The 21,614-nt window shown below is 32.9% G+C and overlaps 2 protein-coding genes and 1 long non-coding RNA gene across 5 annotated transcripts; all 3 read left to right on the top strand.

Annotated features, from left to right (window-relative positions):
• The first annotated feature begins 4,920 nt into the window (after positions 1-4,920).
• Positions 4,921-5,858, top strand: LOC134276652 (uncharacterized). The gene is made up of 3 exons (XR_009994092.1): positions 4,921-5,127; positions 5,243-5,338; positions 5,754-5,858. It is a non-coding gene; the product is annotated as an uncharacterized LOC134276652 (long non-coding RNA).
• Positions 5,859-12,040: 6,182 nt separating this feature from the next.
• Positions 12,041-14,877, top strand: LOC134276651 (glycine-rich protein-like). Of its 2 annotated transcripts, XM_062758924.1 has the most exons (4): positions 12,041-12,139; positions 12,492-12,782; positions 12,958-13,053; positions 14,740-14,877. In XM_062758924.1, coding segments are annotated over exons 1-3 (378 nt in total). In that variant the 5' UTR covers positions 12,041-12,138; the 3' UTR covers positions 13,044-13,053; positions 14,740-14,877. The 2 variants fall into 2 exon arrangements, with proteins under 2 accessions (XP_062614908.1, XP_062614907.1); XM_062758923.1 differs by lacking the exon at positions 12,041-12,139 and having other exon boundaries at positions 12,459-12,782.
• Positions 14,878-20,102: 5,225 nt separating this feature from the next.
• LOC134276650 (serine, glycine and glutamine-rich protein-like) lies at positions 20,103-21,321 on the top strand. Of its 2 annotated transcripts, none has more exons than XM_062758921.1 (4): positions 20,103-20,197; positions 20,426-20,731; positions 20,913-21,008; positions 21,236-21,321. In XM_062758921.1, coding segments are annotated over exons 1-3 (393 nt in total). In that variant the 5' UTR covers positions 20,103-20,196; the 3' UTR covers positions 20,999-21,008; positions 21,236-21,321. The 2 variants fall into 2 exon arrangements, 1 of the variants encoding a protein (XP_062614905.1); XR_009994091.1 differs by having other exon boundaries at positions 20,142-20,160.
• The last annotated feature ends 293 nt before the right edge of the window (positions 21,322-21,614 follow it).

Genomic DNA, 21,614 nt, shown 5'->3' with positions numbered 1-21,614 from the left:
CGGTAAGGAACACATTATAACGATAAGCCAAAAGCCAAATGTCTCTTGTTAATATTGGTTACAAATCACCGACTGAGTTGATCCAAAATGATTTATGCAGCTTCGGCCCTGGAATTATCAATGTGCAGTTTCAAATGCTTATCTCTAATTTCATTCTTGAAGGACTGGAGAGCTAAATAGACAGTAAACAGTTCTAAATAATTAATGTGAGGATAATTTGAGCTGTCTATCTGCGACCACGGTCCCCCAGTCCGTATATCACCCAGAACTGCACCCCAGCCAACAGTGAGAGAAGCATAAGTAAACATTTCCAGAGAGGGTGACTCTCTTCGAATAGGTGATTCCATACATTCTATGTTTTCATACCACCACTTCAGATCACTAACAGAACTATCAGATATGCACATGACCGCATCATAATTTTTTCCTTTATTTATTTTTAATGCTTGAATCTTTTCAATTTCGAGGCGCTTGCAATACAAGGATCCTAAGGGACAAGCAAGGACATTAGAATTTAACATGCCTAGCAATTCTGACACTTCTCGAATGGAATTTCTTCGTTCTCTCAAAATCGTATCTATTTTAACTTTGAGCTTCTCTATCCTTTTATGCGGAATCTTGATAGTCATATTTTCTGAACAGATGATAAATTCGAGAAAAGTAACAGTTCCTGCTGGGATCATGACAGATTTTTCCCGGTTGAACAAAACCTAAGTTTTCTAAGATTTCTACAGTGTCATTTATATTTTCCAAGCACATATCAAAAGACTCAGCTTGTACGTAGCAATCATCTATATACATCACTGATTGATGACCTCTTGAACGAAGATCAGACAAAATAGGTTTCAACAGTTTAGTGAAAACACGGGGTGCTGAACTTAACCCCATTGCTAAACAGGTGTATTCCCAAAGCTGCCCTTTCCAAATGAACCGCATGAATTTCCTATCTGCGTTGCAAATTGGAACAGTATAATAAGCGTCTTTTAAGTCAATCGTACCCATATAACAATTTGGGGTAACCATACAAAGTGCATTACTAAAACTTTCCATTTTAAAATGTTTATAAACAATAAATTCATTCAGTTCCTTCAAATTTAGAATCATTCTAAATGTTTTGTCAGCTTTAGGAGTAAGAAATACTGTTGAAATAAATTGCTCGTTACGGAAAACAGCTTCCCGAATTACACCTTTGTCCTTCAATTTTTGTATTTCACAGTCCAAATACATTGCCTGTGCACTATTCACAAATATTTCTCTAACAGAATTTTGTAAAGGCATCGATGAAAATTCTAATTTGTATCCAGACATAATATCTAAAATAACTTTGTCATTAGTTACATGCTTACAATTAGACAAAAAATGCTGTAATCTACCAGCAATTGGTAAGTCATTGGTGACTTCTGTGAAATTTCCACTAACCTGCTGATGACTGTCTTTGCTCAGGTTCCTTCGGTAGGGGCGGAAGGTTCCGCGAACATTCTTCTCCCCTCCTCTTTTCCTGGATCCAATCGTCCAGGAATTCCTTGAGCCTAAAAAAGGCTTCCGATTTCCATGAAAAAAGCCAGATTTTGTGCGATCTTCACTTATTTTCTTGCCGACTTTATTTGCTTCTTGAATGCTTTTAAGCTGATCAGTGATATTGTCACCGAATAAATTATCGGTGACGGCATTTTGTGATGAACACAAAGATCGGTATTCCACATTCAGAGATGGCTTAATGCAATTTTTGCGCACATGATTGATCTCATCATTAGCCATGGCTATCATAGATATAGGCTCCATGAGCCGATTAACGGTCTCATTTGTTCCAGCATTTTTAGTAGGAGAATTTTCAAAGTTATCTTGTTGTCCAATAGCATGAACATCAGCCTCTACATGAACTGGGGCGTCATTAGATTTGTTCAAGGTACTAATTCCAAACTCGTCAGAAAGTTTTTGTAACACTGACATTGTTTAGATATCCAAAATCAATTAATAATCACTTCCAATGAAAAAACAATTCTGCTCGATCTGGGAATAAACGCGCAACTGATCTGGGAGTAGGCTTGCATATCTCACGTGATACCCACGTGACTTGGTGGTGAAGGAGAATTCAGGCTTTCTGATATCATTGATAGCTGCTTTTTCAATAAAAATGGAACTCGTAAATTTACTTATCTTGTCATTGGTCATTTGCAACATTATTTTGTTTTAAAAAACCCATTCTGATAGTACACACAAGTACTCTTAAGCTGGCATCAAAAAGATGCTTGAGTTTCTAATTGACAATATCTTTGTGGTTTTTGGAGACCACGTCTTTCAACAATCTATTGGAATTCCCATGGGTACCAATGGTATTAAGCAGATTTATTTTTGTATTCATATGAAGCAAAATTTGTCCAAAATCTAAAAGTGAAAAGAAGAAAACACTTGATATGGCCTTCAACTCGACATTTACATATATGACGACGTATTGTCAATTAACAATGGTCATTTCCATTCTTATGTCAATGCGATAAATCCTGGTGAGCTTGAGATAAAAGTTACCACTGAATCTAACACATCTCTTTCATATTTGGATATTTTACCTGAAAAAGATGTTAATGTAAAAATCTTACAACCAAGCTCTAAGATAAACGTGATGACTTTAACATTTCAACCGTCAACTTCCTTACTTATACAGCAATATATCTTCATCATCTGCATACGGAGTTAATATTTCTGTTGATTCGATGCGCAAGAGCAAGTCCAACGTACGTTCAATTTCTATAACGATGGAAATTATTGACAAACAAGTAGATGAAACAAGAATATCAGCAGTCTCATCTAAAGCCATCATTTCGTAAGTTCTATGGTCTATACAATGACCTTGTCAGCTAATACAATTTATAATTGAGTCAAATGCTGACTGATGTTTTTATGTCCCCGGATCGAAAGATCCTGGGGGTATATTGTTTTTGCCATGTCTGCCTGCTTGTTTGTCTGTCTATTGTCAACTTTAACCTAGCCCATAACTATTGCGCTGTCAAGAGTAACTTCAGACTTAGTCCCACTTCAGAATTATGTTACCACGGGGCATAGAGTTTCATAAACACATCTTGTTCATACTCATTGTTAGGCCATATTTTTCACACTGATTTGACGACGGATTGTTTTCCCTTATTTCTTAATCATGACAAGGAACGCACGGCGGGTAGGACCGGTCGGCAGAGGATTCTCTCTCCAAATTGTACCTGATCCAAGAGCTGATGTTTTGGAGGTTTGTGTTGGTTCTACTCCTATTTTGTATTGTTTATGGACTTTTGAGCATGAATACTGTTCGTTATCTCCATATATTTCATTGTATTATTTGAAATGCAAGTGGTTAATCTAATTATTCTATTATTTTTACTACAGACAAGTTCATTTCTTCATTTAGCTGTTTTATGGATAAGATAAGGCAATAACAGAATGTATTACATAAGTGCACAAAGGTCCTCCTTCAGATTGTTTAAACGCGATTCAAATACTGTAGAAGTACTTTTTTCTGCGTGGTATTTATGTACGCTATGTACGCGATCACAATTTTCCGCGAAAATTTGTCCAAGCTTACTTAATATAAATGCAAGGCATATAGAGACAGTCTAAGAAATCCGCGTAATTTTCAACCCGCGGATTAAACGGAAATTGAGATTCCGCGGAATTATGACCTCGTGGAAAAAAGTACGTCTACAGTACCTTAATCTCCCTATGATTTAAATTGGTAAAAATTTCTGTACAAGGTTTTTGAAAATCCTCATATATTTAAATTGTATGTGAATTTTGGTTACGTTTAATGTAATTTTTAAATTAAATGTATCAAAATTTATTTAAATCTAACCAAATAAAGAATGATTTGGTGATTTTTTTTTCCGGATTAAAACGATACTGATGAAGAATCTTCACATTATATTGCTTGTTTGCATTTGTCCTTTCATTATGACGAAATATAAAGATGAGGAATAGTAATAAAGCACATAGGTCCATTGAAACAATACAATCTAGGAGCAGAACAAACTCGGGACTTCCTAAAAACGTCAGAGGTGGGTTCAAAAGCAATGGAGGAGTGAGCATCCCCTATCAATCGGTTACATCCTACGTATCTCTTCATCATGATATAGGAAACGGTAAACATAATTCCTTTATCTTTATTCCTTGAAAAAAAAACACTCCTTCGAAAAGTTTAAAACTGTGCTGATACAATTAAAGATCAGTACCATATAACTGAATTCGAACGCTTCATCTAGAATCCTCAATGAATCATATGTATATCTTATGTGATTGAACTTGGTAACAAATCAGAAAAAAACCTGGAAAACTATATTTCACATTTCATAACAATGTGGTTTATTAAGGGCCGCATGCTTATCGGTACAATATTCTTTAAATCCGATTGGTTGTAACATTAAGATGCCGGAAAACAAAATGCTGTTAAATAGGTAATTCGGTTTTTTCTGGGAGTGCAGAGGTGTCTGTGGCTTTATATAAGATTGAGTTCAGTGTAAGTGCAAGAGGAAAAGTCTTATATTCTCTTCAACATAAGTTAAAAAGTAAGACATATTCTTATGTATTATTTGATATTTCAAATATGATTAATTCATTTTCTCTTAATTTTTTTTTCTGGCTCGAAATATCTATTTTACTTTAAATTAAAATATCAACCAAATGTTGAAAATTAAAAAAACATCTCACCACATATAAAGCTAAACATGTAATCAACAAAATTTTTGTATTTCCTTTCCCTTCTGGGATGATGTCTCAAAAAGCTACATCATAATGATAAAGGTCCTTTGTTGTATGATTAACTTTCAAAGTTTAAGATTACCAGTATGTGAAATTATGTATTTTCGTTCTTAAATGACATTCGGCAAGGAATATTTAATTTAAGAGTTTTTAAATCTTTTTATCATTTACCAGTGAAGGTAGCACTAGGTGTGTTTATTTTACTGAGTGTTGCTGCGTGTGTGACCGCTGGGGGTTACGGTGGACACGGGATTGGTGGTCATTTAGGGTATGGGGGTTATCAACAGTACGTCCAGTACCAGAAACCAATCTACTACCAACAGCAGCCGGTGTATGCCGGTGGTTACGGATCAGACACTGGATCCATCATACCAATCATTATCATTTGTAAGCAATGTGATACTTGTACACTTTTAATCTGAGTTTATGAAAATGAAATCGTATAGCTTATACAATATTTCACTAATTTTGAAGTATTGAGTTGGAGTTGGTTTCTTTGCAGTTGTCTTACTTGCTATCTTTGCTCCACTGTTGATTGCTTCCTTGACGTTCAGCAATGATGCCTTTTATGATAGCGTCAGTAAATAAGAGGAATAAGGTTTGTTTGACCAACAATACTAACTTTTTAAGGTTAAATTTACATCCTTTCTAAACTGCATGACACCTTTCTTAATTTTTCAAATATATAAACCTTTAGTATACGTAGTGCTGATAAATTTTGGCTAGCATGGAGTAATTTTGTTTATTAAATATATGATGAACAACTGGACAGTATATGATCGAAAATATAATTTAGTCGCGAATTCCGCGAAGATTTATCTCATATGTTTCACATGGTCTGCAATTCCTGTAAGAAAGGTTAAAGACATATGAATTCTGTATAGCCAAAAATACACATTTTCCATTATTCTGTTATATTTGGAATAAAGGAACAACTTTTCCATTCAAACAAAGATTCAATGGCATTTTTTAAATTGATAAACAGAGTTGAGCTTTTTTTGATTTTATTTCAGATATATTGGGAAAGAGATACAAACTGAGTAAACATTGACGTACTCTATAAATAAACGACAGCAATCCTATTGTGTTTTCTTTATTCTGTGCTTTGACACAACATATATGGATCTAACAATTACTTCAAAGTGCATTCCTTATTTAATGTAGATTAATTTTTTTTATTCAAGATAGATTTCCTTGCAAGGTAGGCATTTTCAGAAACATCAGAAGTAAATAATTGTAAAAATAAGGCATGGATAGGAGTACGTAGTTCAATATTTTTTAAATGACAGGTCAGCTGTAGGGGATGCTCACTCCTCCATGTCACCTGATCCCACCTTTGATGTTTTGGAGGTCCGTGTTTGCTCTGCTCCTATTTTGTATTGTTTATGGACTTTTAATCTTGAATATTGTTCGCTATTTCCATGTGTTTCATTTATACATATATTGTTTTTGAAAATAATGCCTTTTTATACAAAATAATACTAGTATGCCCGCAAATACTAGAAGTGAAAGTAGAATGAGAGAATTCACACCTCTAGAAATAAACAAAAAATTATCTTGAGAAAAGAAGGTAGAAGAATGGCAATAGCAAATTATAGGAATCTTCCCAAAACAGAAAAGCAACCTAGAGCTCGAATTCGAATGTGTTAAATAGACTTCCATGACAACCCTTTCCCAAAGATATTAATATCTCTTATCTGTAGAGTAGCTGAACTCCAGGGAATGCAAAGAATACCTAAAATACATCACGAGGGAAACACAACCTTGCTTAAAAATACTTGAATAAATACTCAGCTGCTCCATTTTGTATAAAACTTGAACCTTCGGTTATGTAAATACATTCAAAGTATTTTTTCAAGCATGTCGGAAAGCTACGGGAAGAAGCGGTTGAGTAGAATGAGTGAATTACCAGGTAGAGTTTTACAAAGCTTATTAAATGGAAGAAAAATAATTTCGAAATAGGCTGTTCAAGATATTCTCCAAAATCTCAAGACGTTTCATTATTTTGTTGAAATACTTTTTTTTCAGGAAAAAGCATAATGTGTTTAAAGAAATAAAATATTTTGATTTTGAGTGGAATATTAACATTTCAAGCTATATTGAGTTTAAAATAGTCAAACAGATCTCAATATTATATAAAACAAATTTAAAAATCCAATTAACTAAAATTTTGGAAACAGGGGCATATGTCACTCTGAATTTACTCAGACGGAGAAATATAGGGAACATGAAATCAGAGTGATAGTAAATTTTGCAAAATTCGAATTCCACCCGGGTGTATTTTTACATTTTATATTTTACACTCATCATTTGATGAAATACTCTTTTTAATTAAATGCATATAGAGGATAAACATCTATTGTGGACAAAAAGCTTTTCATTGGTTACGTATTAATAGCAACAAACTTTTTCTCCCAACCACTTTCACTTTTCCATTTTACAAAAGAACTCCATTTAAACAATTTACAAATAAGGAGCAGAGCAGACACGGGCTTCCAAAGCATCAGAGTTGGGACCAGTTGTCCTGTAGGAGTTTGTATACCCTGTCAACCACTTAAGGGGGATGTACGGCCACCTTTAGTGCAGTGAACGCAAAATGTAAACATTTCTTCAAATGGCTAAAATACATTATATTTTGATCAAATTTTAAGTATTTTTGATAAAGATAAAATAAATATGCATAACCGAATGCATGTTGTGCATATATAATCTATACTTTTGCAGAAAAATGCTTTTGATATGCTCCTTAGAACTGCGCAGCTACAGAATTCAGCAGAGCCTTAAAAAATTCAAAAAAATATGCAAACTGTGCATTAATGTTCTCTCTACAACCATTTGTTGAGAAAATGTCTAAATTTTGCACTTTTAAATGATAATTTCAAGTTCAAAACAAGGTACCATTGTCTTCAAAAAGAGTGTAAAGAACCATGAAAGTAGTTCATGGATAGCAGCACGTGGTCTATTTTTAGCACAGAATCTTGTTTTCCAGACCTCTTCTTAATATGGAGGGCATAACAATCTTTAAATGTAGAAGAGAATTACAGTTGCAAAATATTTCAAATAATATGAACACTTTAAAAAGAGGAAAGGTGTTATAGTGTGGCTTGAAGTAATTTATTTAGTTTGAACATAATTTTTTTTCTATTTGCCCATATTTTTAAAATTACAATTGTACAAAGTAAAGAGAAAAAATCAACCTATAAACATCTTTAAAATGATGTTTGGTGGTCTTTCCAACTCAGTGAAAAATTATTGGGTCCGTATTTATAGGTGAGAAAAAAAAATCCTTAAAATTTAAACAGAATTGTACGGAAGCCCTGGAGGGACATTGACTTACTTGTTATGACTTATTTGTTATAACTTTTTTGTTTTGACTTATTTGTTTTGAGATTTTTTTTGTTACTTCTAACTAAGTGTATGTAAGCTATTGAGAACGATTAATTGTACTTTTGTAGTTAAAGGTACAAAACTGATGTGATTACTAAATTTTCATCTGTTAATTACGGACGCCCTTGAGAGATATTGACTTATTCCTTAAGTGTTTTGACTTATTTCTTATGTGTTATGACTTAGTTCTTATGTATTTTGACTTAGTTCTTATGAATTATATGAATTAACTTTGAATTCTTGTTATTTTGAATTTGTTATGACAAGTTTAGTTTACAAAAAGTGGTGTGAAAGATGAAGACAACGTAAAAGTTTCAGAAAAAAAGTCCTTGAATTAATTACTAACGACAAAATGAAATAGATAGTAGTGATTGTCAGTTTGTCAATCATCATGCAAACTGGAAGTTACATCTAAGAATTACTTAATAACTTTTAGAAAATAAGAATTAAGTTATAACAAGAATATTTACTTTAGAAATCACAACTGTACTGGACGTTAAACTACAATTTGTTAATCAAAAACCACAGTTAAAACAGGACTTAATATCATTTTTATCATAAAAGTAAGCCCAGCAACAGGTTTTCAATAGCTTTCTTACACTTAGTTATAACTAGCTACGAAACATTCACAATAAATAAGTCAAAACAAAAAAGTTATAACAAATAAGTCATAACAAGTAAGTCAATGTCCCTCCAGGGCTTCCGTAGAATTGTTTACGGAAGAAAAAGAAAAAAATAACGTGTAATGAAATGTTAAAAAAATGAGTCGGGCCATTTCTAGGCAGTAGATCGGGAGAGAGGGCAACCAAATATTTTTATAACAGGTGGTATTATAAGGCTAGTACATGTTCCATCACATACTTAGTAATGCAATTTTTTTTTATTTTTGACACTATTCTGAAAAACAAACAAAGGATTTTCGGGGGAGGGGGGGGGGGGTTAGCACTCACTTTTTTTGCGATGATAGACATAGCATATGCAATGGACCTTTCATTGCTAACATTGTGCTCGCTTCTAAATTTCATAGAAACAACTCATTATACTTTATCAAGTTTCGTATGTTCAATGAGCGAGAGCTTATACAACGTTGTCAACATAATGAGACATGATGCGTTTTTGTGTCCAAACATGACCCCATACAATGTGTGGGTCATTGCAAACATTCTAGCTATTTATGTGAGGTGCCTGAAGGAAATCCTATAAATGCCTATTTTTTCTATCTAACTTATAAACAAAATAGACATATGTACCAACTTTTCGAATGTAAGACATGTAATTACAATTTATTTTTCATGCACTGCGTATTGTTTAACATTTTCAAATTAAATGCTTAGCATCCTCCTTGCAGTGCCCCATTTGAAAATAACTTCTTTCGCCACAGAAAAAAGACCCACCGTAAACACATATGTTTAGGAGATTTTTATATTTTTTTCTTGAGTTTTAAAGAAACCAACAAATTATCAAGACTTGTTCCATGAAAAATTAAATATAATCATGGTAATAAACGGATTTATCCAAACCAGATATATGCACATGCCAACCATGTGCTTAGTGGAATAATTTTAGCGAGGAATTTCGAGTTGTAAACAGAAAAGTTTTTCCCGATTTGCTGGTTTGAGGTTAAAATCGCGTTTTTTCATTAATCAGACGATGTGATGCAACAAATAAAAGTAGTAAGTAATATAACCTAATGATTATTACTTAGTAATTTCTTGTCTTGGTGTTATTATGGTTGCATTTATTCTAAAATCATTGTTATTCGAACTCTGTGTGACAGAGGAATGGCGGACGAAATAAACACATGGCCTCAGGAAGACACCCATATGAAAAATCAAATTTTCAAGAATTATGGATAATGACAAGAAAAAAACGAAACAAATGGTTGTAGCCATATTATCAATGAATCAAACTAACTCCATTTTCAACGCATTTTTCATCTCATGAATGCTGTAGCTGCGCAGTTCTAACATGATTAATTTTCTTCTAATTAAGACAAAATAAACTTAATTGTTTACTAATTTTGGTCTCTAACAGTAGATAATTAGTGCATTAGCACTTTGAGTAACTTTGAGCTAGTTTAGTAGAGTATTAAGCGCATTCTTGGTATTTCTTAGTTTACACCAGACTAGATCCAATATGGCTTGTACATCCCCCTTAAACCTACCGAGTGCGTCTTGTCATGATCAATCCGTAAACAGTTAGGGTGTAAAGTTAACAATGCTCTAATAATCGGTTTGAAAAAATTTAGCTGAGCATTCGAGAAAATGATACGTTGTATTTGTTGAAAATATAATACATTTACACATGTACTATTATTTGTAAAGCTAACTTGATGGGTTTTTTTTTTTAGTTTTTGGGACTCTTATGCCTAAAGTCAAATTTAAGCCGATGGTCGGGCGACTAAATTTTTCTGGTCTTGTCGGCTGAAAGAACATGATCGACCGACATGAGAATCGGTCCACACGGAGCAGTCACATTAATTCCTAGAAACATCGATGACTTTGAAAAATAACAAAAAAAAAACTTTTTTCTTTAGAAATCAGCAATATTTTTCATAGATCTATATTCAGATAGGTGACGTGAGTAATGTTTGCAAGGCAAAGTGGCAGAATTTTGTAAGATTGTGACTCAATGTTGAAAATGTGTGCTAAATTTTGTATAGAATTACATTAATTAAAATGACAAATGACACATATCTAAGCAGCAGAGAATACTTAAGATTTCTTTATATCTTAGTATTCTTACGGATTAATTATTTAAGTTATTTCCGTTCAAAAAATGTATGTCAATCCATGCATCAAATGTTGTTTGTATTATGTATCCTTAATAGGTTAAATATTCACAATATCATGTTGTAAATTTTGAATTTATTAGGGGGAAGTAAATGCAAAATTTACAACGTAAATTTTGCATTTACCTCCCCCTAGTAAATTCAAAATTTACAACATGATAACAAGTCGACCAATCGTCGCCCGATCATCGAGCTCTGAGCTACAGTTTGATTTTAACCGTCGGCCGAAATTTTGGACACCCTTATTGTCAAACGACGGACGACCGACTTAATAAACTGACCGCCGATGGTCGGACGATGATCGAAGGTTGGTCGACGGATAACTTCAGTTGAAGAAACCGGCCACCGACGCAGAAAAAATTATAACTTGGACCGAAGGACACAAAATTGGTCGGCCGACAAAAAACGAGGCCAAAATCGGGCAAGACAACGGCCGATGAACTGCCGACTGTCACCCGAAGAATCCTATTTTTGCTTCAAAAACCGTCGGCCGTTGGTCGTTTTTGAAAATGTGACTGGGGTTTCACTATCCATAATACTTATTAAGCTATTTAAATTGCAAGCATCAAACCACTTACGAAGAACATATATACTCTTAAGTTAGACATGGGAAAAGTATTGATAACTAATTATACGAGGCAATTTTCCATATAAGATTTCCCTGTAACACAGTCTGAAAAAAGGCACCAAAACGCCTCTTGCGTAAGAAAGTAATTCAACGAAAAATAGCTGTCTCGCTATATAAACAGGGATTCGTCTTGATTAAAAATGTTATATTTTGCAATGTTCCATGGAAGAAGAGCAGTTTCTCGTCTGGTAGTGTGGACTCTAAACACAGTTCCATAAATCCTACGAATGGTAAATGGTAACAAAAAATTAATTCCTAAAGAATTTTACCAAATAAAAGCTTAATATGATCTCTGAATTTTAAAAAGAATACATTTATACATATATAATACCTGAATAAAGAAAACAGTGAATTCCTTAGCAATACGTTTTACTAAATTCATTCTCTAATTGGTTCATCGCTTGAGTGACAATATCCTACACTTCGCCTGATTGGAAGGACTGGTTCTCCACTAGTGCGTAGGGCACATTATGTAGATTAGAATGTAATTCGCTCCTTCTCAATAAAGCGTCATTGGCTGAGACTTTATAAGCCTGCATACAACTTATTCATACAGTGACGAGTCTCTCCTTTATCGCACCAGGGCGACATAAGTAAGGATTTTTGATTTCTTTATTTTTTTCTTTAAAACAAATAAATATTTCAATGTTTCCAAAACACAAAAAAGGTTTAATTACCATTTAATTTTCCCCCTAAAGTTTTGATTTGGTCTGTCGTCTTTTATTAAATGAATGTTGTTTACCTACTTATTTATTAATTTTATTGTTGCTCATTGTTATTTAATTATTAATTGCTTAATTCTTAGACATAAGAACAAGACTCATAAAAATAAAGAATTTCACCCCCCCCCCCAAAATCTAAAATTTTTGTTTGCTCGGTACATCATTTTACATTGTAATACATTTTAATTAGGATAGTTAATGAAAGTAATCCATAATTCCACAGTGAAGTTCACGCTAGCACTATCCGTTCTTCTTGGTGTCGTTGCCTGCATTTATGCTAAAGGCTATGGCGGCTTTGGTGCTGGTTATGGCGGCTATCAACAGTTTGCATACAGAGCACCACAAATGTACTACCAAGTCCGACAACAACCTGTTGTTTACGGACCAGCCTACGGCGGCGGTGGCTTGGGATCGGGAGGATCTAACTCCGGGAACCTGTTCGGAGGCGGCGGCTACGGCGCCGGAATAGGAGGAGGATCAAATCTGGGAGCCATTGTTCCAATCATTATCATCTGTGAGTATCATCCCGCATCTTTAAGGATTATTACGGATTATTTATTATTACTTCTAGCTTTTTTATTCATGTTTTCTTCTTCATCTCTTCATTAAATTGATAATATTCACAAAGATATTCTTCTTGCTTAATATGAATATAAAATAAATCTGATGAAGTATAAATTTACTTTCAGTTGTTTTGTTGGCTATTTTCGCCCCCTTGTTGATTGCTTCACTGGCTTCAAGTAACGAGGCTTTTTTTGACTCTGTTAGTAGATAAAGAATAAAAGGTTCGTAAAAAAATGTCTTAATATTTATGTTTATAGATTTTATGCAATAAAATGTCCATTTAGTTTATTATATTCAGTGCCATCTACGAAAGACTTTTTATTATTTTAAATGTCAAATATCAAGTTTAACTACGAAAGCCTATTAGGATCAATCTAAAGAGAAAAAAATTTTTAAAAGGCGTTATAACGCCTTTTGAAAAGGCGTAATAACGCGAAAAAAAGGCGTTATTATGCCTTTCCATTCCAAAAGACGTTATTACGCCTTTTTAAAGGGCATTATTACACCTTTTTAAAGGCGTTATTATGCCTTTCCAAAAGGTTTATTACGCTTTTTGAATAACCATTATTTTGCATTTAACAGGCCCGTGCTTTTAATAGCCCCACCCCCACCCCAACCTCCACTCTACTGGCCAAACTGGTGGGGGACTCCTCGGTAAAACTTTATCTAAATGCAATAATTTGCCACAGTTTTACATACTGCAACAAAATGTTCTGGAACCAATCAACCAATAGTTAATTATAATATTTAAACTGTAGCAAGACTTTTCCCCAAAAAGTGTGTATGTTTGGAGGGGGGTACCCCATCCGCACTCGTACTACTGCCCTACTTGAAAAGGAAAATGGAAAGGCGTTATTTTATGTTAATAGATGCATGAAAGATTTAATTAAAGCCATCTTTATTTGTGCAATTCTCTATATTCCTGCACATCTCACTGACAACTGATTTCATTCGTATTAAGAGAAGGCAACACTCTATTTGTGAAGATCTAGGATATATATATAGGCAGATGTATCTTGGAGCTTTGTTTGCCATGTATTAATATTCATGTCATTTGAAGATATTTTTCTCTCTTTTTTTAAAAAAGCAGGCAAACTATTTGCATGGGTAAAATGAGCAATTGAAATCAATGACCCTTGGTAGAGATGTGTCTGGTATTAAAGAAGGACTTATATGTAGTTGGTCCAACATTGACAATGTATGACGCATTTAAAAATCTCTTTTCCTGGAAATCTAATTGCTTTAGATCTGTTTAAATTATTTTTTGAGAAATTAGCCTATATCTAATTTTGAAATTCATGTCCCAAAGGTAAGATTTCTGCACCCCCTCCCCCTCGGTTGGGCTAAATATGTTTAGTCATGTATTGAAAATAAAAAACGTAATAATGCCTTTTGGAAATAACGCCTTTTAAAAAAGCGGAATAATGCTTTTTAAAAAGGCGTAATAACGCCTTTTGGAATGAAAAGGCGTAATAACGCCCTTTTCGCGTTATTATGCCTTTCCAAAAGCGTTATAACGCCTTTAAAAAAAATTTTCTATTTAGATTGATCCTTATAGGCTTTCGTAAAGAACGCCTTTTAAAAATTTTTTTTCTCTCTAGATGGATCCTTATAGGCTTTCGTATTTTACAACCTATATTTGCTTCAATTTTTTTTATGCCTCTTCAATAAATAAAAGAAACAGAAAAAATGAATCTTTCGCACTATTTCCTGGATGAATGATTGTCTTTGCTTAATTTGTTCTCTATCTCTGTAAAGACTAGTATCCCAGACAAAGATTCTCAACATTTAATCAAAAAATGAGATAATCACAAATTATTTATAATTTTTGATTGCATATAGTTTTCAATTCTAAATTTTCGTAGAATATTTATTGCATATATGATAATATATCATTTTATTTTCAGGAACAATAGGGAAAGGGTTTATGTTGACTGCCTGTATCAATTAAAGCAATTCACAATATTAAAGCCATTTTATCACTCTTTGACCTGTACAGTAATACTGCTTTGTTAGTTTATTTTTCATAAAAGAATATGAGTACATATGAGATTTCGACTGTTTTACACATTCTCTCACGACGTAAGCGTTACTATTTGTAACGAAAAATATGGAAACACATGCAGCTGTAAAATGTAAAAATACTGCAATACATTTTCATTTTGTCATTAAATACATTTTCGCAAAGGTATATTCCATTTTCATTACATTAGAGGGTCTATTATAAAATCGTTTTCAGAATTAAATTTAGTTATGACGTCATAATTCAAAAAAATAATTTCAATAATAAGATCGCCAAGCCAGTCTTTTACATACAAACAAAATTTCAAATGTTTTCATATCATAAAACATGTACAAGTAGGTATATATTTAGACGCTGATAACATTAGTACATGTATTACCTTCATTACAAAAAGCTATTTCTTTATTTTACCATATTTTAATTTAAAGATGTTTTTGTTCATTGCAATACCGGTACATAAAAACATCAAATTAATTACAAACGAAAATTAAAATGGATTTTTCTGGGCATTTTAACCAAATTTATACACTCTCTAAAATACAGTAAAATTAATATTGTATTTCCTTTTCTTTATATCATGGTGTTTTTCCTTTGAAATAAAGTGTACAATGACTATAGATACACCGATGGGTGGAGCCTACAAAAACTGTGTAACAAAATTATTGATTTGAACATATTTTACTGTAATACAATGTACATATACAAGGGTATTGGGTAGAAGTTCTTAAAACTTATTTCGCCCTCCCCCTTTCATGTAAAGTCTATAAAATTTCAAAATAATTTATCACCAAGGCATTGTCCTTTATCTAAATGAAACAGAATACTCCATAATAAATATGCAATAACTATTACATATCAACTAATCATCAATTTTAAGATACAAAAAAAAAATGAAAGTCCTAGATATATTGTATTGCATTGATTCAAACATATTGTACTGCATTGGTTCAAACATATTTTTTTATTCTAAGTCAACAGTCCATTTGCATTTTTAACAGATATTTCGCAAATGTTGTCCAAAGGTTTTAATTATTAACGAATTACTCGTATACATTGCCCAATGAATTACCGTTTAATACAACGTCTAATGAAGTATCCTTATGCTTCCATATCATATCCCCTGCTTGAAAAGTGGAAAGGGTATATAGTGATTGGGATGTCCGTGCATCTGAAGGTTTGTCCGCCTGTTAGGCTTTAGAGGTACCCATCTCATATCCTCAACTCCTCTTATACCACTGAATGAAATCAAATGAGACTTTCATAGAATCTTCTATTTTACTCTTTGATCACACATATATTTTGGGTTTTCCGGGCACTGCCATTGTGTCTTTAATAATGAAGGGTACCCATCTCTTATCCGCAACTCCTCCTATATCACTGGATAAAATTAAATACTTTCACAGATTCTGTAGTACACGAAGCCATTGCGCAATTTCTATTTTACTTTTTGATCACTTATTTAGGGTTTCTCATAGCAAAACATATGGAAGGCGGTGGAAGATCATTTGGTGAGCTCAGTGCTCACAGTACCTCCATCTTCGCTAGCCAAGGTTTTTCGATCCACTCCACTCCCCATTAACCAAAAAACACTTGGCTAGCGAAGATGCAACACTTCTAGGTTTCACTATAGTACTGCTGCATGGGCATATCAACACTGGTGAAGTAAATGCACTAATAATTAAATATAACATAAAATATATAATGACCATCGATTAAACTATGATTTTCAAATATCAACATAACTTCATATCTCTTTTAAATCAATCGAGGAGTATGCCACAATTCATTGAAAAAATTTTCTTCAATGAAAATGAAACTCATCAATCTTAAATTTTGAGATTGGTCGTCGACAAAAAAAGTTGTTAAATATATTATGATTCCACGCAGAAATACTCTGAAGTTGATTAAAAAAAGAAGTTGGGGTTCATGATTGCCTATGAATTTTATAGATCCATTTCTTCAATATGTTAGCATTTCATTGGCACCAAATACACCCTTTTTTCAATTATATAGGTCATTCTATTTTATTTTTAAATGGAGCAAATGCATGTCGTTCAACACTTAAATGTCATAAACAAAATGTAGATTTGGCTTTCAATTTGGCTACAAGATATATTCATCTCTATATTCTAACAATTAACAATGGTTATTATAATTTTAATATTGAAACAATATATCTCGCATCAACATATCAATGTATACCAATATATCGAGGGAACTCAAAATGAAAAACATCCAGGAGATCTGCACATTCATATTGAGATGATCCGTAAATGTTAAAGCAAAATCAATATTTTGCAAGCGGGATTTCTATAGTCTACATTCCTATTATAAATAGTAAAATTCTACTTTAACCTCGATATGGAGTTAATATAATATCACTACACTTATGCAATAACGAGCACTAATCGAGCGCAAAGATCCTGTAAAACATCAAAAATGTGAAGCAGAACAAACTTGGATCTGAACAACATATAATCAATTAATCAACACACCTGCACTTCTAGAATAATATAGCACAGTACTTCTTCAGTAGGGTGCTCTCTAACAGCAGTTAATATTTTGGTAAAGAGTAAAGATAACGGCTTGGTAGAGAATTTGCTGTCGAAAACTTGTCTGGTTTTAGAAATTGTTCATACAAAGAACATGCTTCTGAGTATCGAATGAACTGGGAGACGTATTTAATCCATATGCAGGTGATGATGGTATATTGCTACACAATTAAAGGAAGTTTGTAATTGAAAAGTCATAACCTTTATCAAAAAGTTTTGCTGTAAGTGTACCATTAACATTTTTTTCTAGCTAAATATGCAAATATGAAACAGATGTCTCAGATTTTTATTTGGTGTTTAAAGAGATATATCGAATCATTGTTAGAATGAAATGACACATATGGAGATAACGAACATTTCGTAAATTCTATGGTCGATACAATGATCTTGTCAGCAAATGCAATTTATCATTGAGTCAAATGCTGACTGACATTTTTCATACTAATTGTTAGTCCATTATTTAAACACTGAATTGACGACGGATTTTCCTGTTATTCCCCGATCACGACAAAGAGACATGGCGGGTTTGATCGGTCGGCAGGGGCTGCTCACTCCTCGTTGGCACCTGATCTCACCTCTGATGTTTTGGAGGTCCTATTTTGTATTCTTTTATGGACTTTAGATCTGGAATACTGTTCGTTATCTCCATATGTTTCATTGTACCTATCTTTAAATTAATTATACATATCTTCAAATGAATTATATATAACTGAACTCAATAATTCAATTGCATAATATTCAATATATATACAATTGAACCTATCATCAATTGAACTGAATTGAAGATAGGTAAAATTCCATTAAAGTTATGTGTAATTTATTGAAACCTAGGTTTAATTATTCATTGAAAAAAAATAATCAAGTAAGTTTCCAAAGTAAAAATGAGTAAAAAAAACACCACTACGCAGAAAAACCTGAAATCTTTTAATATTGGGATAAAATAGTATAAAAGAGGATTGAATTAAAGAAAGGTCTAATAAAGATAGGTATAAATAATTACACCTATTTCGAAACAGTTGTAATTATTTATACTTATCTTTCATTCATTTAGACCTATCTTTAATTCAATTGTATCTATCTCTAATTCATTTGAAGATAGGTCAATCGGAAACCCAAGCACCTTTTCAGATCAACTTTGAAGTACTTTATCAGGCGTGTACGGAATGAATGTAGGGTGAGGCCGGTCTCACCCTACATTCATTCCGTACACGCCTGATAAAGTAAAGAAAATAGGATACTAGTATATAGAAGTTTTTTTTATATCCACAAATGTCCTGTAGCATAAAATAAGATTCCTTTTCTAAACGATTACCCTTTATGTCAACCTAAACACATTCTGTTTTTGTATTTAGACATTTTAGTATTAAATTATTTAGAGAATCGCTTTGCTAACAGAACTGTCCTTGACCTTCGATCTGTTTTCTTTCATTTTCCCTTTTTTCCATATCATTGTGCAATTTAGGTGAGTTTTGCACAAAGACTACTATTCTTAAGGCATGTTTTATTCTCGAAAACGGTGCCCCCTTTCACCATTACTGTATCCCAATATTAAAATATTTCAGGGTTTTTGTACGTAGTGGTGTTTTTTCGCTTTATCTCAATTTTTACTTTGAAAACTTACTAGTACTTGATTTTTTTTTCATTTTGTTTTGTTTATTGATTCATTTTATTAATATTTTTATTATTTTTTGTTTCTATTTTGGTTTTTTGGAGACTATTTTGCTGTTTCAAAATTTGCCTTAGCATGTCCTTTAACAAAAATTATTTTTCTTATGTTATTTATGAATTGATAGTTTCCGGAACTTGATATAAAGATATATTTCAGAAAAGGAATAACTGTTTTCTATTTCAAAAGTAACAAATTTCATCTAGCCAAATTAAGGATTTGCTTGTGCGCTAACATTAAGTTTTTACCTCCTCTTGTACATGGAACCTCCTTCACGAATGGGAACTTCAGAAAAATTCTTTTGTCAATAAATAAGAAATCTTAAGTATAAAGTATATGGATTGTCTTCCTTCGAAGCAGGCTGTTGAGAAACACAACATATAAAAATATTTTTCATATAGTGGTTAGTAAAAGCTTTTTACTTACTTGATCAGTGTTGATAGAAAATTGCTGTCCTTGAAATTCTGAAAACGAACTATTGTTATACGGTGCATGCATTTGAAGATAAGTTTTAATATCCCATTCTCATGTCCAAGTTCCAGATGGGTGTCAGAAAAGGTAATTAAACAACATATATATATAATGTAATTGAATGTTTGCTTAGAAATTTTTTTAGGAATAGTTTTAAAAGTATACTTAACATTATTACGTATTCTTGATTTTTATAACATAAAAACTTTACAGAAACACACGAAAACGCTACAGAAAAATGGATAAAACAGACTTATGTCAAATAGTCATGTAAATGGTTGTCTATGTCAAATACTGAAAATAGGTCAGTAAACTACCCATAATATCATACACCTGAGAATTATGAATAAGAAAATGCTAGAAATAAACGATGTGTAGATTCATGAGGCAACGTGGCAGCCAATAACATTATTCTATAGAAGGAGTGCGTGACATTTTTTCATATTAATAAGATGCCCAAAGTCGTTTACATTATGTTTGTAAAAACGACACGGGAGTATTTACGCCAACAAGGACTACAGAGTTTACGACTGGTCGGTCACAAGTTGTCACTCCTCGCAGGATAGTCACAGAGGTTACTATATAACAAGCCGGAGATCTGCATTATCCCATTGAGGTGCATCTCCCCTGAACTTACTGCAGGCGCTAAAAAAGTGAGCTTGGATTGTTCCCTTTGAATTAGAATCTACAATATATTTGTCTCTTTTTAAACGTTCGACGAAATTGATGTTAAAAGATAAAATCTAACGTAATACATGCACTGTAGAATTCAAAAATCAGTGCAAAAGTCAAATGTTTAGTTACATTCTTTGCTAGATCAAACATAACCTGAAAGATTTTCATGAAATGTGCCTAAAACTCACCGTTAAGTTATTTTACAGTGAAGGCAGTACTTTCCTTGTTGGCTGTACTGGGTGCAGTTGTCTGTGTTTATGCTGGAAGTTATGGAGGAGGATATGGTGGCAAATCAGTATACCCCCAAGTTCAACAGTATGCCTACCAACAAACATATAGACCAGCCACCACCCAGTACGCCCAATACTACGCTAAACCAACTTATGCCAAATTACAATACGTTCAGCCATCATACGTTGCCGTTGGCGGTGGTCCAAGTGTCGGATTTGGAGGCGGAAGTGGAAATCTTCTTGGCGGATCTGGTGGCTCCATTATCCCAATCATTATTATCTGTAAGTCAAATTTCTCTTTTAAAAATTCTGATTATAAGTGACGTCTTCAAGATGTTTTGATCCTTGATATCCTCCTATAAGAGACTAATCCATAAAGCTTTAAAAAGGGAAAAGAAAAAAAAGAAAAGAAAAGTACGATTCCGATTACAGATATAAGAAATTACCAAATATTCATTTTTAGTCGTATTGTTGGCCATCTTTGCTCCATTACTGATTGCCTCCCTTACGTCGAGTAACGAGGCTTTCTTCGACTCTGTTGGTAGTTAAAAAGTAGCAGGTAAGGCAATTATATTAATTAAATCAATTTTCATGATGCATGGTGATTTGCGTGAAAAAAAATTGATCGAAAAATTTACAACCAAAACCTTGCCGAATGTTTTATATAAGTAAGATAACAATTATGATTGCAAAAAGATATTGCATCATTTATTTAAATAAAAAGTATATGACGAATAAAAAGGATTTATATATTATACTGATTCAAATGAAAATTTTATTTTTCAGGAAGAATAGGAAAGGGGGAAATTCATTTTTTATACTGACTGTCTGTATCACATATTATGTTACAAATAAAATTTTAGCATTCGCCAGTCTGTTTTATATTATTTACTCTCAGTGTACACTCTTTCACTTGAAAACGTGTACTGTAAAACTGAAAAGACGTCGCAAACTGTAGATATCAATATTTCCTGTACATTTTATCCAGTGTCGATAATCTTTAGAACACTGTATCACATGTTCAGATGAACAAAAATTGGCAACAACAGGTCAGGCATCATTGCAACACTCCACTGACCGAGCAATTCACATTTATATATGATTGAATAATCATTATCCCTTTGATTGACTAAGATTCAACATGAGAGTTACTGCAGTTTTTAAG

The sequence above is a fragment of the Saccostrea cucullata genome, unplaced genomic scaffold (genome assembly GCF_032062105.1).
Source record: "Saccostrea cucullata isolate Sc308-1 unplaced genomic scaffold, CSIRO_AGI_Scuc_v1 ctg7019, whole genome shotgun sequence".
In the NCBI taxonomy this organism is placed as follows: Eukaryota; Metazoa; Mollusca; class Bivalvia; order Ostreida; family Ostreidae; genus Saccostrea; species Saccostrea cuccullata.
The sequence above is the reverse complement of the archived record's forward strand: the minus strand, read 5'-3'. Positions and strand labels throughout refer to the sequence as shown.